Source organism: Populus euphratica, unplaced genomic scaffold (genome assembly GCF_000495115.2).
Source record: "Populus euphratica unplaced genomic scaffold, PopEup_1.0 scaffold139.1, whole genome shotgun sequence".
Classification (NCBI taxonomy): Eukaryota; Viridiplantae; Streptophyta; class Magnoliopsida; order Malpighiales; family Salicaceae; genus Populus; species Populus euphratica.
In genome coordinates, this window is record NW_011499969.1 from 591,752 (window position 1) to 610,528 (window position 18,777).

The following is an 18,777-nucleotide window of genomic DNA, read 5'->3' on the forward strand; positions in this document are numbered from 1 at the left end:
CATCCAGCTGAGGTAGCTGTCTGTTGCTGCGGGTTTGGTTTATTGTACCCATGAATCCTCTTACCAAGAACACCAAAAAAATCCGTCTAGCTAGGGAGATGGATTGCTTTAGCAGAAGTTAATTCGTCGCTAGATAATTAAGAATGGTAAAAGAGAAGGGAAAACTGTTACATTAGGAGTTATCTAACTGATCCAACGAGGGTTACATTAGGAGTTATCTAACTGATGCGTCTGAAATCTCTACTTCATGCCGAGACAGAAGTGTAGAAGTCTCTAACAGTCCTCCAATCTTATAGGTGTCTTAACTGTTCATTAGGTTTTTAATATTTACATTTTTTTTCTCGGCTTTCATTTATTAAGAATCACGGGTAAGTTACCAAATTACAGTATTTATTGATTAATTTGCTGGCTGCTGCTTATTTGAATGTGTAAAGCACCATCCAAGTGCCCAACAGGATGTCGCCGGCATGATAGCCTGGGTGTTGGTTTTGATGCGCAAGCGTAGCGTGATACAAGGCGTATGTTAGAGATCTGTCCGTTTACGTCACCCGTAGGCCCCTCCACCGTCACTCAGAAGCCGGAACCACCTTCGAGATTACCTTGCTAGGGGCAAAAGAGGGGTTACGTTTTAAAATATTTTTTATTTTAAAATATAATAAAAAACATTTTATAAAAAGTTATCCTGAGATTGCATCGTTAAAATAATTTAAAAAAATAATTTTAAATAAAAAATAATTTCACCGCAGTGTTGAACGTTCTCTTAACATATCAGGAAAGTAAATGCAAAATAAAGTTTTTAAAAATAATTAAAATTAAAAATATACTATTTTTTTAATTTTTAACATAATATGTTTTCAACGAAATATTTTTTAAAAATAAAAGCTACTACAGTGATGAGCACTCAGAAAATCTGAGTTTATTTATTTATTAATAAATGAAGATTGGAAAATGCAGCCTTCATGATGAGAAACATGGCCTGTCTTTCTTACATCTCTCTAAAAATGCTCCTCGTGATTCGTGTACTTGTTTGTCATTTTCGGTACAGAAATCGAGAGTGTCTTCAAAAAATCAAACGTGAGTGGGTCCAGTGCGGGTGCGGACGCGTTTCCTGCAGGTTGTTTTAATGTTTTTCTTTCTTTTTTTATTTTTTTCGCGCGCGCGCCTGGGCTATATTATTGTCACAGGCGGCAGTGGCGGCAGTTTCGTCAAGGGACAGACCGAGTCAAGAGGCAATAAACGGGGTCCATGGGAGAGGGAGGTGGGGACCAGGAAGAGTAATTCCGTGTTGACGGGGTACATGTCTGGATTCGGGTCGTCGTCACATGGACATCCACCGTCCGATTATATATATATTATGTTTTCGGGGACACTTTTTGAGCCTCTTGTTTTTTAAACGTTTTTCCTTTTCTCTCCAGAGGATCTTTTGCACCTGTTTTTGTATTTATGATATAAAAAATATAATTAGGTGATAATACATTAAATTGCATTTTAGACAATGGAATTCATTAAAAAAAAATTAAGTTTTAAATATAATTTTTATATGTTTTTCTAATTGGGTTTTAAAAAAGTTTTTTTGTTTTCATTTTAGATAATAAAATTTATTTTTTAAAAGTATTTTTTTAAAATTTATTTTTTTTATTTTTTTTTATTTTTAGATCATTTTGATGTACTGGTATTAAAAATATATTTTTTAAAATATAAAAATTATTTTTATATATTTTAATAAAAAATATTTTTAAAAAATAACCATAACCAAATATTTTATATATATTTTTTATTATCAATAAATTGTAACTATAATTTTTATTAAATAGGCTTGTAAAAACCATCTCATCCATTTCTCACAATATTTTTTTAAATTTACTTTTTTAAATTATAATCACAGAGATTATCTAAAAACCAAACTGTTTTTTGCCAAATCACTTGCGTTTCTAATATGTGAACATTCAAGGCCTGCCGCTGTACTTTTTAAAATATTTTTTTATTTAAAAATATTTAAATTATTATTTTTTAAAAATTATTTTTGTTATTTATACATTAAAAAAATTTTAAAATATGAAAAAAATCTAAATCTTTGAAAACGTTATAGCTTGTCCTAGAACCGCTAGGCAGTGGGAAATGCAAATGAAAAACTCTCTTAATGCGAAATGCTAAGGCAAATGAGAAGCACGTTGTTGTATTTAAAGTGTGTTTCCGTGGGTCATCTGATGGGTTTTTTGAAAAAGTAAAATTGTTTTAAAGTAAAATTATAAATTACTTTTTCTAAAAATAAAAAATATATAGTTTTCATTGAAAAAAACATCACATCCACCATCCAAATACACACTTCGAGTTATGCTTTTTATGTTTCAAAATTATTTTAAAAAAAATTTAAATTTTTTATTTTTTAATATTTTAATGTACTAATAAAAAATAATTTTTTAAAAATAAAAAATATTTTAATATATTTTTTAATTTTTAATATTTTAAAAACAATAACTGTTACACAGTAGAAGTTTTGGCAATCCATTGCCCATGAAAAGAGATGTTGGTTAGCGCAGTCCATAGAAATATTATCTTTTACATAAAGGCAAAGAAAAAGATTAAAAAAAAAAAAAGAAGTTACGCTCTCAATAAAGAGACAGAGACTGATTTCTATGGGAAATCACGCAATAATTCTTAAAAAAAAAAAAACCATGCATGAAAAACAAAGGGAAAAGAAAAGTCGAGGCCCCCCACAAGTGACCGCCAGAGATCAATGCTATTTTGGAAGAATTATCAGGAAGGAGGAGAGATTCCAGTGGAAAATGAACTCCAGAACCCCCACAGCACACGAACCTATCATATTCATCCTAGAAGATGAAGGAGGAGTAACATTTTCTTATGAAAATGCAGCGATGATTACCAAATTCTTGTCAGATCATAATACGCAGAAGGTATCAGGTGATGATGGAAGTCCTGTTAGCATTTTCTCTAAGGATACTATGACACAGATAGGTATTGATACCTCTGATGGAGAAAGAAGGAAGAGGTATGCCAGTGGAAGGAGAGCTAGACTTACCTATCACCATTGACACTCAATCTCCGGTGAGAGGTATGCCAGTGGAAGGAGAGCTAGACTTACCTATCACCATTGACACTCAATCTCCGGTGAGAGGTATGCCAGTGGAAGGAGAGCTAGACTTACCTATCACCATTGACACTCATCTCCAGTGCCATACTCTCCTACCAAATTTTACCGTGATCAAGATGGATCTGACCTCTAATGCTAATCTTGCATGAAATCAACACAGTGATGAAACATTTATCTATGAAATTTCCTCGTGGCGAAGATTTATTTTTCTCTCTTTTTTAATTATCTATTTATTTATCCAATAAGTGACGATTAATTACTACTTCCCTCGATGCTAACCCTCAATTATTCAATCCTTTGGTAATTATGCCTCGGATATATAAATAAATAGTGCATATTTTTATTTTTATTATTTTTATTTATTTTGATTTGAGTATATACTGCTCTAACAATACTTTTTATTGATCTACTTTTTTTGTTTTTCACCTGTTTATTTAATTAAAAATTTGAATATGTTCATAATAAAAATAAATTTTAAAAATAAAAATATTATTTTAAATAAAAAATATTTTTAAAAACAATTATTACCAAACATTCACCCTCTTTTAGTTAATAGGTCCTGTAGTGTGGTATTATTTATTTTTTTCATTGTAACATTTATTTATTTATTTAATTATTTTGTAGAGATGGGTTTATGGAGTGGTACAAGTGGACATGTACGCTAAAAAATCTATTGGAGAAAGATTCATGCCCCTCCTCTTTTAAGATTTTGCAATTGTCACATAGACAAAGAGTACACGTGTGAAACAGTCAGGTAAAAGGAGGCGCGGCGGCCGCTTATGGTGGGGGTCCGCATTTTCTCCATCCGTCTTCTGAATCCATTTTCAAAGATTTCATCTTCATGGTTACAATAAAGTAGGTACTACCCGGTAGCCACATGACACGTGGACATAATCACGTGAATACATGTACGGATTCCCAGAGAAAGCAACGTGAGTGGTGATGCTGTGTGGGAAGGTGACAGACAGTTGAAACCGGCGTGTGGGGGGGATTAAGGGTGGGACCTGTGGGTGACGGAAGGGATACCTGGCTGCTTGACACTTGGGGAGCTGTGTGAGAAGAGCGATGATAAAGACAGGATTATAAAGCGACAAGAAAATGAGGGGGTTAGTTAAGGCGTGGGCGGCTGCGTGTTTTGGAATTTTTGGAATTAAATTTTGTTTTTTAAAATGGTTTTTTTAGGAATATACTAAAATAAATTTTTTTATTTAAAAAAAAATATTTTTAATATTAAACTATCAAAACTATCTAAAAATACTAAAAATAAATTAAATAAAAATAAAAATAAATAATTTTTTTTTATTTTTTAAAAATATAAAAAAAAACAAGTTTTATATTGTTATAAAATTAGACTTAATCATATAAGATTTGGGCAACATATTAAATAAATTTAATCAAAATTTTAATTGTTTTTGAGAATATAATATATTTTTTTTGATAAAAATCTATAAAATAATATTGTTTTAATTTAATTTAATTTTTGTTGAAAAACTCAAAATAATATTAATTTAATAAAAAAATAAACATGGATTTTCTTATAAAAGGAACCTAAGAGAACAAATGTTTTTATCTTATTGAAATACCTTTTCACTAAAATTCTGCGTTTATTTTGACTAGATGTACATATTGTTCTTTAAGATAAGGCACTAAAAAGGAACTTCTTCTTTTTTCCACAAAAACACATATATTGTCGTCAAGTAAGGATTCCCACTCAGTAATTAAATGAACCCACTCCAAAATTTGATTTCAATAATAAAAGAACACGCAAGGAGAAAAGAGAGAAAACATTTATAAGCTATTCCTTTAGTGAAATCATTCAATAATCCCCGTATTGGTACTGTGATTTGAAGAATTAAAAAAAAAAGAGAGAGGTTAAAATACCTTAGAAAAATATTTTAGTTCTACATTAAAAAAACAATATTTATTAGAACAAACAGTGATGATTTTGACTCTTCACCTAACAACCTTATCATTTTAGTTCAGACTATTAAGGATATTAATGTTTTTTTTATAAGATTGATTGTTATTATCACATTAATTAGAAATAATTAAGTATTTTCTCTTTTTAATTGTATAGTTAAATAATTAAAATATTATTGAAAGTAGAAAAATTAAAACTGGCTTTAAAAAACATTTTAGTATTTGCATGATGATTTCTTCGTTATGTTATCATAATGTTAGCCAATGAATAATTTAATATTTGATTAAATATAAAAAATAATAAATAATTAAAAATTATAATAAAATAATCTCTTAAAACTAGAAATTTAAAAGCTTGTGTTGGGGACCTTTTGTTTTTTTAATGATTTTTTTAATATTACTAAATTATTTCAGGAGTAATTTAATGTTTGGCTAAATAAAAAAAAGCATACACATATATGGCATCGAGATGCATCCGGGCACTTCATGCCACGTATATGGAGCCTTTTGACATTAAAAAATGCTATTTCTCAATGTAACTAGAAGCGCCGCTATATTTTCTTCTCTATGAAACAATATATGTTGGCATTGGTTATTTGGTTTGTTGGTAATGAGTTTTTTTATTTTATTTTATTTTTTAAAAATTATAGTTTAATCTTTCTTGTTATAAATATTCTAATTTTTATTCTTAAATTTTTTTATTTTTTATAAATTTTATTATTTAACCTCAATTTATAAATATTACATTTAAGTTTTGTTTGACTCCGTTGTGCTCACAAGTAAAATCTGCTTAGGAGACAAAACCATGTCTTCTTATATTTCTTTTATAATTAGCTAAAACATGCTTTACTCGTAAGCATGGCAAGGCTAAACAAATCACAATAGCTGATCAATGGAATCTTTTTTTCCATCCCTAAAAATAATTTGGTCACACGAATGTTTCTAATATTATTAACCATTTTTTTAATATGTATATTCAAATTAGTATATACATATTTTAACTAATCTTATAAATTTTAAAATTAATAATTAAATAAATTTTAATGATTCTAAAATTTATAAAACTTATGGTATCTAGAAAACAAATATAAAACTTTATAAGTTAAGTTATATTTTTTAATTTTATTAGAGTTTGAGTATAACTGTTTTTACGTTAAAGTTTTTAATTTTAATATTTTTTCATAAAAAATTAAAAAATATTATTTTAAAAAAACAACTTTATATTTTAAAAAATAAAAATAAACACTACCTTTGTTAGCTGGGCCATTCACGTTCTAACACCGCGTAAATTTTGTCCTCTCTTCTACAAAGCATTTATTGCTTGGGGTCACCTTCTCTCTCTCTCTCTCTCTCTCTCTCTCTTCCTTACATCACCAATTCTTTTTTCGGGTTAATGAAGTGGAAGGTTAGGGTGGAGGAAAAGGTTAGCCGTTGAAATATCCTGGCTCCTAAAAACTATGAGATATTTATATTTTTGGGTTAATGAGATGCTTTAATTTTTTAATTTGATGATGTGTTAGAAATAATCTCTATCAATTAAATTCATGTATTTTCAATTCCAATCAATTAAATATAATATATTGAATAAAAACATATTGCTCAATATTGAAAACATCATACTCAAAAAAAGATTGATTACTTAATTAGTCGATGTAAATGTTCAATCTTGAGAAATCATATCTAATTAACCAAAATTGAAAATTTAAGAGTTCAATTGAATTAAGCAATCGAGTTTATTTCACTGAATCAATAATATAGAAGCTCCTCTGATAAATTGGGAACACAAACTATACATAATGAGTTTTGCCCATATTTATTATTAGATTATTTTAATTTTAATGAAAAAAAGCTCAATTATATAATTTTTTCAATTATGAAACAGCTATTTTTTATTAAATACAATTCAATTTTTACTTTATTTTTCAAATAAGAGGATATTAATCTTTTTATAATATTAAGAAGTTTTTTTACAGCCTATTATTATTTTCTTAAAAAAATTATCTAGTTTATTTTCTGACGACATATATTTTTATCATTAAATAATTAAATAAAAATTATTAACTATTTTTGCCTCCAAATTTATATGTCAATTGGGACAGAGAAGGCATGATAGAATAGGAGACAGAAAAGGAGTCGTTTTTAGTGTGTGCGTGTGTATATATCAATGTATTCTTTTGGTTGATGAAAAATAAAATAGAAAAATCATTTTGTTCATGATATCATCAAACTTATAATTGAGGTCATTATTTCCACTTTAATTTATAATGAGCATTAATGTTTTTTAAACCAGCTTAAAATGATTATTTCTCCACTCATCAAAATCAAGAAAAAAAGAATTTGTAATCATTGTTAAAAAGATAATTCATTGCTAATATTTTTTTTATATATAAATAAACTCCATCAACCTTTTATTTTGTAGCTAAACATATTTTACTGTGTATTGAGTATTGCTACAGTTCAATGCAATGATGTCTTTACTTTTATTAGAAAATATAAATGGCTTTTTTATGGGGTAAAATAATCTTTTTAGGGGATCCATTTGGTTTCATAAAGTTAATCGGAGGTATAATGATCTATTAACTATTTTTGCATATTTAAATTATATAAATACTCTTAAAAAATAAACAAAGAATTAAAGGATAAGAGGGGTTTTTTGTCATTTTATTTTTAAATGACAAAATTACTTCATCACCTTTCAAGTATAAAAAATAAAGAAGGGATCAAGGGGTATTTTAGTATTTAAACAATGTTTTTCTGTTATAATATATTTGAATTAGGGGCAAATGAGTCTTTTAACATAATAAAAAAACAGAAAAAGTTACTAGATCAAGAGTAGTATATGTTAGCATAGTCGCCGGTGCCTTTAAGGCGACGCCTACTACATCTTTCAGTAGCCCAAAAGATCTAATCGTTATGTTTTCTAAAACGTCTAGTTGCGAGGTACTTGAAGGGGAGATGAAAAATCACACCAATGAGATTTTTTTCTCTTCCCTTTTATTTTCTTTTTTCTCTTTTTGAAATTCACGTCGAGTTAGTCAAAATTCGGACTTGTCCTCCAATTTATTTTTTCCTTCAATTGTGGTTCTTCTTTTTTTGATTGGTCTTTTTTTTGTTTTGGATTTTTTCTTTCAATTTCATCTATTTTTATTTGGTCTTATTTAAATTTTATATCAAATATGATACTTATTCTTTTAATTGTTGTTTTTTCAATCGTTTTCTTGATTTTTTTAATTTTATTCCTTACTTTTAATTGTTGTTTTTTTAATCATTTTCTTGATTTCTTTAATTTTATTCCTCATTATTTCATTTCATTTATTTTTACTCAATTCATGTACCTGTTCTCTTAATTGCTTATTTCTTTTTAATTTTTAATTTTAATTTTTATAATTATGTCCCTAAATATATTTTTTTCATTTAATTTTTTTTTATCTAATTGAGGTCCTCATTCTTTTAATTATTCAACCTTTTCTTATTTTATGAGATTATCCCGGTTGTTTTCGATTTTCTTTCAATGTTTTCTTTAGTATTTTTCTTTATTTCATCCTTTGAAAATCAACTATTGGATCTTGAGCGTTTTTGATTCTTTATTCCTTTTTTTTTTATAGGATTATCTTGAGTTGAATGTTAGTCGGGTTATCCTAGATCACGGACTAGTTAAGTTAACTTGGGGGGACTTAAATTTTTTTTTCAATATTTTTTATTTATTTAACATCGATTCTTTTTTCTAGGTCATTTAAAAAATATTAATTTTTCAATCTTGATCTCATATCACGGGCAGCTGGTTAGTAGAGTAAACTTGGTTTAACTCGGGTTTTTTTTGTCAATTTTTTTTATTTTGTTTTTCAATTTTATCATTTGAAATTAGATTGTTAGACCTTGAGTTTTGTATTTTTCTCTTACTTTCCATTGTACAAGGTATTTTGCTCTAATATCTTATATATTTGTTAAGTTACTCAAGTTATCATTATTTGAATATATTTTTTATTTTAGAAAATTTTTTTCTCAAATCACATCGTAGCACAAGCAATAAAATCTAGTAATATAACTAAATAATAAGTTACTCAATCATTAAATAATTTCTCTAAATATATTTAATAATAATAAAAATAATTAGTCATATGTTAACTAAAATATTTTCACCAATACAAAGTTAAAATCTAACGTAGTTGGAAATGCAATAAATATTCTCATGCATATTTCTTTTTTACCATTCAATCCTCGTATTTTCATCATTAAATCCTACTTTTTTAAGATTATTATCAATTTTAATTTATATTATGTATTTTTTAATTATTATATAATTTTCTTTAATAATGACATTTATTTTCTTCTATAATGTTAAAAAAACTCACTCATTTAATAAAAAAAGAATTCTTCTTATTATTTATAATAAAAATAATTCTTTGGTTAATTAAATTTTCTCAATTCATAAAAACATTAATTTACTTTAATTCATTCATTTTTAAATTTCTAAAAATTATTAAATTTTGTAAAATAATTTATTGTTTATTTTAAGCAATTGATTTTCCCATATTGATTTGACAATTTTTTTAAAAAGAAAATTTTAATACAATTACATTTCTAAGAAAGTATTTTTTTAAATTGAAATAGGATATATACACATAGACATGTTATGTGATAACATATTTGAAAATTTAAAAAATAAAAAAATATTAAAATTATAAAATATTTAAAGGAATATTTATGAAAAAAATTAACTTGGTTCGATGCAATATCACGAGCTCGTTGAAATTTTCTCTAATATAAAATAGGATACTCAAATGATGCTAGTATTTTGAAAGAAATAAAAAAAATAAAGAATTGAGATATTGACTTAACTCAGTTACTTGAGCTTAATTAATTTAACAATATAATTAAATAATAGAAAAAAAATAAAAAAAAAACTAACAAAAGTGACAATGATTAATTACAAACAAAAATGTTTGTTAATATCATGAAAATATATACCCTAATATTTTTAAAGGATTTCAATGATTGCATTGATTACAAAAAAAAAGTTAAATAAAAATGAGAAAACCTTATAGTATGTAAACAAAAAAAGAAAAAAAGAATTCAAGCTCAATTCTCAACAAATAAAATGTTGAAAGATGAAACTAAAAAAAATTAAATTAAAAAAATTAAAAAAAACTTAAATCTACTCAAATCAATCAGTCAAATTCACAACCTGACTGTAAAATCGAGATAATTCTATAAAAATAAATAAAATAAAAATAAAAAGTTCAATTCTCGAAGCCAACCGTATATTAAAATATAAAATTTAAAAAAATAACAAAAAAACCTCTAAGTCAATTCAGGTTAACCTGTTAAACTTTTAATTCGAGACATGATATTATGATAACTCCATGGAGAGGAAAGTGGAAAAATTACAAAACCCAATTTTCAACTAATCTATTGTTGAAAGGTGAAAATTAAAATATTTAAAAAAAATCTAAAAAAAAATCAAAATTAAATGGAGCTAATTTTTCAAACTCGTAACTTGAATCATCAAGATTCGTTTAGTTTTTTAATTTGTTTGAATTTCATTTTTTTCAGCATTTAAAAAAATTAATTTAGAAAAAAATCTAAAAAATCAAAATCAAATTGAATTAACAGGTTCATTTAGTTTTTAATTTGTTTGGATTTTTTTTTGGTTGGGATCTTGAAGTGTTATATAATTTGTAGTAGATTTATCAATATTTATATAATGTTTTAAATTTATTTCAAATAAAAACAAGCTGAAAATAGTTCTTAGGAATCTAAAACTTAGAACTTAATTTTTCCATCATTGACGTAAATAAAAAAACTAACTAGCAGGTACCCTGGCGCTAAGTTATATAAAAGGACTTGGAGCGAATAACTCGCTAATTAAAAAGAAAAGCCCTGCCAGACACATGACTTGGGCTTTTGGTTGTTAAGCCCGTTGCTTAGGCGTGGCTTTTTGTTTTTGTTTTTTTACCCTTTACATTAACTTTTTTTTAAAAAAATTTAAATATTGATCTCCTCTCTCTTATTTTTTTAAATTTTAATTTAATTTAATTTATAAATAATTATTTATATATTTGCATGCTTTTTTAACTTTTATAATACTTCAAGGGGATTAGTATAATTTGTCTCCAATTTGTTTTCTATTATATTATATTTAATTAGTTGTTTTTTTATTGTGTATTTATAAAAATACAAATCCTTTATTATTAGCAACATCAATTAACCTTTAAAAAAAATCAATAAAAATATATAAAATAAAACAGATAGCTGGGATAAGATATTTATATTTGCATCTATTTTATTTCTTACTAGAAAAATTAGCTTTTTATTATTTCAATATTTAATTAATTTTAATTTTTTTAATAAATTATATTTTTTAAACATCTTTAATGTATTAATATTAATATTTTTAAAATAAAAAATATTATTTTAATAAAAATAGAATTCCTCCAGATCACCTTGTAGGTTTTGTGAACTATCACCTGGAGTAAATCAAAATAGTTCCTTTAGTTAAAGCAACCTCTCGTCTCAACAACCAATTAATTAGTCTATTTCATGTCCTTTTCAATTTTTTTTTCTTTAAGAAATAGAAAATTAAAAAAATAGATATTATGAGAAAAAGGATGAATTTTTTTGAAACAGATTAATATTAAATTAAGCAAGGTTAACATTGATCAAAGAGCTAATTAATTAATTTTTTACCATTCAATTTACTTTACAAAACTAAAAGGACTAATTTGTAATTTACCACATCGTTATTCTCATCCATATGGAAAGGCTTCAACTTCTTTCTTGATCCACAAGAAAAAACAAAACAGGGAAAGTAATGCTGTACTTAAATAGAACTAAAAAAAAAAACTTAAAATTCTTAAATTATTTCTAATATTTTCCAAACCTATTTAGTAATTTAATTTACCCTGAATCCTCTCTCTCTATATACTAATACTAATATTACCTAAAAGTTAGCCGTTTTTTCCTTATGCCAGAAGCCGTGGACTCCTCTTCTACAGGTATGGCGCCACCGATCTCCATGTATCAATATTTTGCTTTTCCGTTCATGAGCTCTGTATTATTTGACATTGAATTTAGTTCTTGAATGTGATCTTTTGCTATCTCTTTTATTTATTTGTTTGTTCTTGCCTAAACACTGCATTGATTTTTGTTTGATGATGGATTATAATAGTCTTATATAGGATTTATCGCAACCCACATTCGTAATTATTATATAGAAATAATTATCTTTTTCTTAGGAAAAGCTATATTATTATCATCACTTCTTGTAATTTCGGAATAAAACTGTGGCTACTAATTGCTTGGCAGTTTTGTTTTTGTTAACATGTCTAGAATCTCTTTATAATTTATATTAGTTTAGCTAATATAAAATTAATAAAGTCTTGCTAGAATGAGATATTTCTAATAAGAGGAGAGCCGGGTAGGTGAGTAAAGAAATTTCTATTCTCTTTTGATTTTATTGTGAGACTTTCAAATAATAAAAGAGAAATTGTTCAACTAACATTGTTTCCTGTCCCTCTTCTCTTTGTATCTTTTAGATTGCCAAATAATTACTGTTGGTTAGTCTCTCCAAGAAATCAACTGATTTCTCTCAAAAACATTATCATGGAAAAGGAAGATACGAAGTTGATGACGCTTGAAAAAATGGACAAGGATGGCTACCCTGAAGAACTCAGAGAGCAAGGAGCAGCAGCTCTACTTCTTTCCTGCCTACTGCACACAAGGCTTAGCTGCAAAACTGCTTTGGCTTTGGATAAGCTGAAAAGCAATATCCTTGGTGGTGGAAAGAGGAACCAGAATTCACATTCCAGCAGAAGGCGTCCAAGAGTTTCTCCAACTCAAAATCTTGGAGCTACGGTCAGAAGAAACCATTTTGCTGGTCAACAAGGTGAAGACAGCAGTAATGCTGCTGCTAGAAACTTGCCAGGAGAGCCACCAATACGAAGCCTAGAAATAGCTCTCAAGCTCATTGAAAACTACAATCCCCATGAAGTCCCCTTAATTTCAGGGTTGAATGGGATAATTGGAAGATGCAGCAAGCCTTTTGAAAAGCAGTTGACAGAGAGTGATTTGAGGGATGATCAAAGCAGGCTGTCAATTAACAAAGCAGATGCACAAAAGTACCTCTACCCATTGCTGAATGAAGATGAGAATCTTGCTGAAGGAATCAACGTGACCACTTATGACCCTAATGGCAAGGAATTCGAGATGGTATTCAAGATCTGGGTGTCCAAGATTCATGTCCTCACTGGAGGGTGGAAAGCATTCTTCCATGAGCATCAGTTGAGGAAAGACCAAGACTTTGTTACTTTGTGGATGTTTCGAAGACTAGATACAGAAAAGCTTTGCTTTGTGATCAATTGGAGGAGATTGCCAGGTGTCACCACACCAATAAAAAGGAAAAGGGTCAGGATGAATAAGTCCATGGATCAATTGACTTGCTGACCAGGGCCGGAACTAGGAGGGGTTTGCTGGGCAGGAACCCTGAATTTTTTTAGTTTATTAGTACAAAAAACGGCTGAGGTTTTTTTAGCTACTACATATTTTGGTTTCGGACTGGGCGTGGAAACAAGAATTTATTAAATATAATTCTGTCTTATGTGTATTTAATATTTTGGTATATTGTATTTTTTAAAATTATTTTTTATTTAAAAATACATTAAAATATCTTTTATTTATTTATTTTTTATATCAATACATCAAAATAATTAATTGAAAAATATTCAAAAAAGTCAATAATAACGTAGAAATGATCAAAACTTGCATTAATCATAATTTCTTGTGGAAGTCTCATTAGTGGTTCGATGGCTCCGTGGTTCTTTCGCTTTTGCAAAAGCAAGCAGAGTCTTCAGTTTTCAGACACTCGAAAGGGGTCACCTCACGACATCGCTCCATATATTACAAGCTAATGTCTTGTCCATTTTAATAATTAGTTTATATGGCAATAAAATTGTTTTTCTTAGGATAAGAGATCATTCAAATTCCATTACAATAAAATAGTATAATTTATCCTTTTCTTATTAATATATTATTTTCAAAAACAAAAAAGATTTTTTGAACTATATTTATTATTTGATAAAGACTAGATAAAAAAATTTCTTTAATTAAAATCCATTTTCTTATTAATGCACTCTTTTTTGTTTCACCACTTTTCACTAGAATGGTTTTTTTAATAACAACTTATCACAATTACAGAAGTAAGTTTTAATTAAAAATAATAATAATATTTTGATAATTTTAAAATGAATATATTAAAATAAATATAAAGCTAATACACTACTGTGCATTACTGAGGAAAACATTTTAGAATTTATTTTTTATTTAATTAAATAATAATAAAAATAAATATTTGCATGAAAAATAATTAATAAGATTTAAGAAAAAATAATAAAATCTTGAAGATATGTACAAAACCATTGTTTGCTAATGTTATAAAAAGAATGTTATAATCCATTTGTAAACAAAACAAAGATTTTACAAAAACAAAGATTGAATGATTTTTAATAAAAAAATTCTAAATATATTTTTAATTATTATTTTTTCATGATATTTAATTAAAATTTAAGGAAAGATAAAAAAATATATATCATAGATACGTTTATAAAAAAAGACCAAGCACATGATACATAGCATGGAATGCTAGTCCATGCTAGGCTTATGTACTTAGCCATCATTTTTTTTTTATTTTTTTTATAAAAACAAAGAAAATGAGGTGTTGTTTGCAATGCTAAACGATACATTATTTATTAGTGGAACTCTGACCACCTTAGGTAACTAGAAAATTTGGTCCTGATTTTTTTGATTTAGAAAATCCATTCTAACTTTTTTTTTAGTTGGAACATCTTAAAAAATATTTTAGAAATCTTTATAATTATTAAAAAATTAAAAAAACTCAAATAATTTTTTTTTATGAAGCCCCAATATTTTTGCAAGAATAATAATTAAAATTATGTTAATGATATTTATCTTGTAAAATGAAACTTATTGATATCAAAATTATCTTTTACAGTTGTAATGTAATTAATCAATCACTTTCTTTCTTCTCTTTAAGTTTCTAAAAATTAAAAAAAAATATTCCAAATAAAAAAATATTATCAAGCCCCAATATATTTTTTTGACAAGAATAATGATTAAAATTACTTCAATAACATTTCTCCTGTCAGATAAAACCTATTAATATCAAGGTCACCTTTTGTAATTGCACCGTGGTCAATCAATCATTTTTTTTTCTCTTTTCTTATTTTCTAATGATTTTTTTATTTTTTCTTAAATTTATAGATCAAAATATAATTAAAATGAAGTTTTTAATCAAAATTTAAAATTCTAAAACTAAATGGATAAAAAAAGGTGTTTACTAAGAATGTGTATAAAAATATACCTTTTCGATCTAATTTGAGAAAAACTACATTTTTTTTATATAGATTTTAGCTTGATATTTTTTTATATGTTTTTACGCCAAAATTCAAATTATATTTTATTAAATAAACCTCTAATGAATTTCGAAATCAAATCAAAAGCTACACACACATATACATAAACAAACTCATGAAACATCACAAACAAGACAATATAATGAAATTAAAACTGTAATAGCAATAAACAATTAGTCATCTTCAACAACATAAATATATATTAATTTATGTATTTGATATGTAAAATATTTTTTAAAAGTAGTTTTTATTTGAAAATATATTAAAATAGTTTTTTAAATATTTTTTTAAATTTTAACTTTAACACATGAAAACTATAAAAAAAATTACAAAAACTATTTTCTTTCATACAAAACATACTTTTAAAACACAATAAAAAATAAATTTTACATAACTCTCAAACACTCGCTAAAATCTATCTTCTTTACCAATAAAATAAAATATAACTAGCTAGCATAACTTTTTATTTTAGAAAATTAAATTACAATCCCTACGCTCCCTTTTATTATTATTATTATTATTATTTCAAATTCAATTCAATAATAATCCCATCTTTAGTTTTTGTTAATAAACATCCTTTTCTATTTTTATTATTTTCTTTTTATGGGTTCCAATTTTGTTTCTTGTAGGTGGTTATTTTGGGGAAATATTCTTCCTGATCTTCTAAAAAAAATAAATGGGTTCCAATTTTGTTTCTTGTAGGTGATTATTTTGGGGAAATATTCTTCCCGATCTTCTAAAAACAAATAATAGAAACGCTCCAAATATTCCTCTAAGATATTATTCTCTTAATGTGGTACCCAATTCTTCTTTACTATCAAGGGTTTTCTTATTTTCTGTGCTTTTTTTTGATTTTTTGTGTGTTTTTTGCTCCTTGCAAATTCAATTGATTGTTGAAAGATTTGTCCATTATTAGGATGTTGATTAAGGTTAGAGAATTAGGAGTTTTCTTGTTTTGGATTTCACATGCATTACTAACATTTAGGTTTTAGTTTTTAGAGGTTGTTGATTGGGTGTAAATGGTTTTTTGTTTTAATTCCATTTGTGTATACGTTTGTAATGTATATTGCGCCTTTAAGGTCGTCCAAGGAAGAGAAAAGATACTTGGAGAAGTAAATCAAAAAAGCTTATGGCCTTGAGATGATTCATAGTCTTATTTTGATGATGATTTAAGAAGTTCACTATTTGCCTCGTCTTTTGATTATGAGAATAGTTACAAAAGAAGTAGAAGGTCTAGGTCTTTCGCATTAGAAAGGATGTGAAGGGGACTAAAAGGAGGGCCCATGCTTGGTCTTCAAGTAGTGAGGAGTTTTTTCATATGAGAAAGCAAAAAAGGTTTAAAAAGAAATGATGAGAGGAAGAAAATGCACGAGAAGAAGAGGAGAAAAAGGAAGACATGCTTGGTCTTCAAGTAGTGAGGAGTTTCTTCATACGAGAAAGCAAAAAAGGAGGCTAGGAGAGATTTAAGTGTTAGCTCTACTAGTACAGTCATAGAGATGTTCAACTTGTTAGAGTATTAGTAGTTAAAGTGATGAGAGTGAATATGAGGGGTGTAAAGGCAAGCTTGAAAAAACAAGAGGATGAAAGAAGAAAACCATATAATATTAAAAATAAAGATGAAAGGAGGAGATATTGGTCAAAAAGTTGTTCATTATGCAGTAGATATGGTTGGAGGCAGTGGTATTTTTATGTCAAACACAATGATTGGTGATAACCCCTCAAAACGGCCAAGGTCCATTATTATTCTTCCTGAAAAGGATAATGAGATGAGAGAATTGGACAAAGATAAGCATAAAGAAGAGATGACATATGATCATGATGATTACCCTTCTTCTACAAGTAATGATAATAATGACGGGTTAAATAACATGGAGAAAAGGCAAATACATGATGAGAATAGGGAATATTATATTGCTTCCAATATTAAAGCTAATGAAATCACATAAAGTGACAAGGTTGGAGTGGGTCAACTTCCTAGAAATAAGTTTGGCTATGACATTGACAAAGGTGGAATAAATGATATGTTAAAAAGGAAAAGAATGACATTTCACGGGTTGTTATTATTATTTTTTTATTAATATGAGTGTCTAGACCAGTTTACATGTATTTTAAATAATCTTACGAGCCCTAAAGTTAACAACCAAGTAAACCTCTAGTGGCTCTTAAGGTTGTGAAACTCGAAATAGTGACTTCTAGGGATCAAACCTAAAGCCTAATCAGTTGAGCTACACCTCTAAGGATTATTATTAATAGTGTGAGTGATATGATTTGGGGACAATTTTAGGATAAAAGGCTTTGGAAAATATAATAAGTTTTCAAAGTGGACTTGGATAATATGCTAAAAAGTTTTCGAAGTGGACATTGACAAAGGTAATAATGACATTTCATGGGTTAGTATTATTATTATTATTTTATTAATATGGGTGTCTAGACCAGGTTACACGTATTTTGACTAATCTTACGAGCCCTGAAGTTAACAACTAAGTAAACCTCCAGTGACTCTAAGGTTTGTGAGACTCGAATTAGTGACTTCTAGGGATCAAACCTAAAGCCTGATCAGTTGAGCTACACCTCTAAGGATTATTATTAATAGTATGAGTGATATGATTTGGGGATAATTTTAGGACAAAAGGCTTTGGAAAATATAAAAAGTTTTTGAAGTGGACTTGGATGATATGCTAAAAAGTTTTCGAAGTGGACATTGACAATGGTGGAATAAATGATATGCTAAAAAGAAAAAGAATGATGTTTCACGGGTTATTATTATTATTTTTTTATTAACATGGGTGGTTGGGCCAGCTTACACGTATTTCAATTAATCCTACAAGACCTGAAGTTAACGACCAAGTAAACCTCTAGTGGCTATGAGGTTTTTGAGACTCAAACTGGTGACCTTTAAGGAGCAAACCTAGAGCCTGATTAGTTGAGCTACACCTCTAAGGATTATTATAGTGTGAGAGGCATGATTTGGAGATAATTTTAAGATAAAAGGCTCTGAAAAATATAAAAAGTTTATGAAATGGACTTGGATAGTTCCAAACAGCTACAAAGAGTGTTATGATTTAAAAAGGTAAGCATAATGGTGCGGTGGAGGCATTGTCTCATGTGATGCTTGAACTAGGCCAAATTAAATCCTCAAACAGTAATCTTAATAGAATGGCGAGAGAAGACTTTGCTCAGTCTTTGCAAAATAAAAAGATTCTCGATTGAGGGATTTGTGGTAGTGAATCTAGCTTTGCTAAGAATAATGTTCATCCACCTAACTAGGTGGCTATTTCTAGCAGTGAAAGGTTAGTACAGTTTCTAGTTTTAGTAAAA

General features: G+C 27.2%; 1 protein-coding gene across 1 annotated transcript; it reads left to right on the top strand.

Annotated features, from left to right (window-relative positions):
- Nucleotides 1-11,960: 11,960 nt before the first annotated feature.
- LOC105139172 (uncharacterized) lies at nt 11,961-13,519 on the top strand. Its single transcript, XM_011045533.1, has 2 exons — nt 11,961-12,027; nt 12,568-13,519. The coding sequence occupies exon 2, from the start codon at nt 12,635-12,637 to the stop codon at nt 13,472-13,474; it is 840 nt and encodes a 279-aa protein (XP_011043835.1). The 5' UTR covers nt 11,961-12,027; nt 12,568-12,634; the 3' UTR covers nt 13,475-13,519.
- Nucleotides 13,520-18,777: the final 5,258 nt, after the last annotated feature.

Bases quoted from the DNA above. Each gene is read 5' to 3' on its own strand.
- LOC105139172 (XM_011045533.1), top strand. From the start codon at position 12,635: ATGGAAAAGGAAGATACGAAGTTGATGACGCTTGAAAAAATGGACAAG.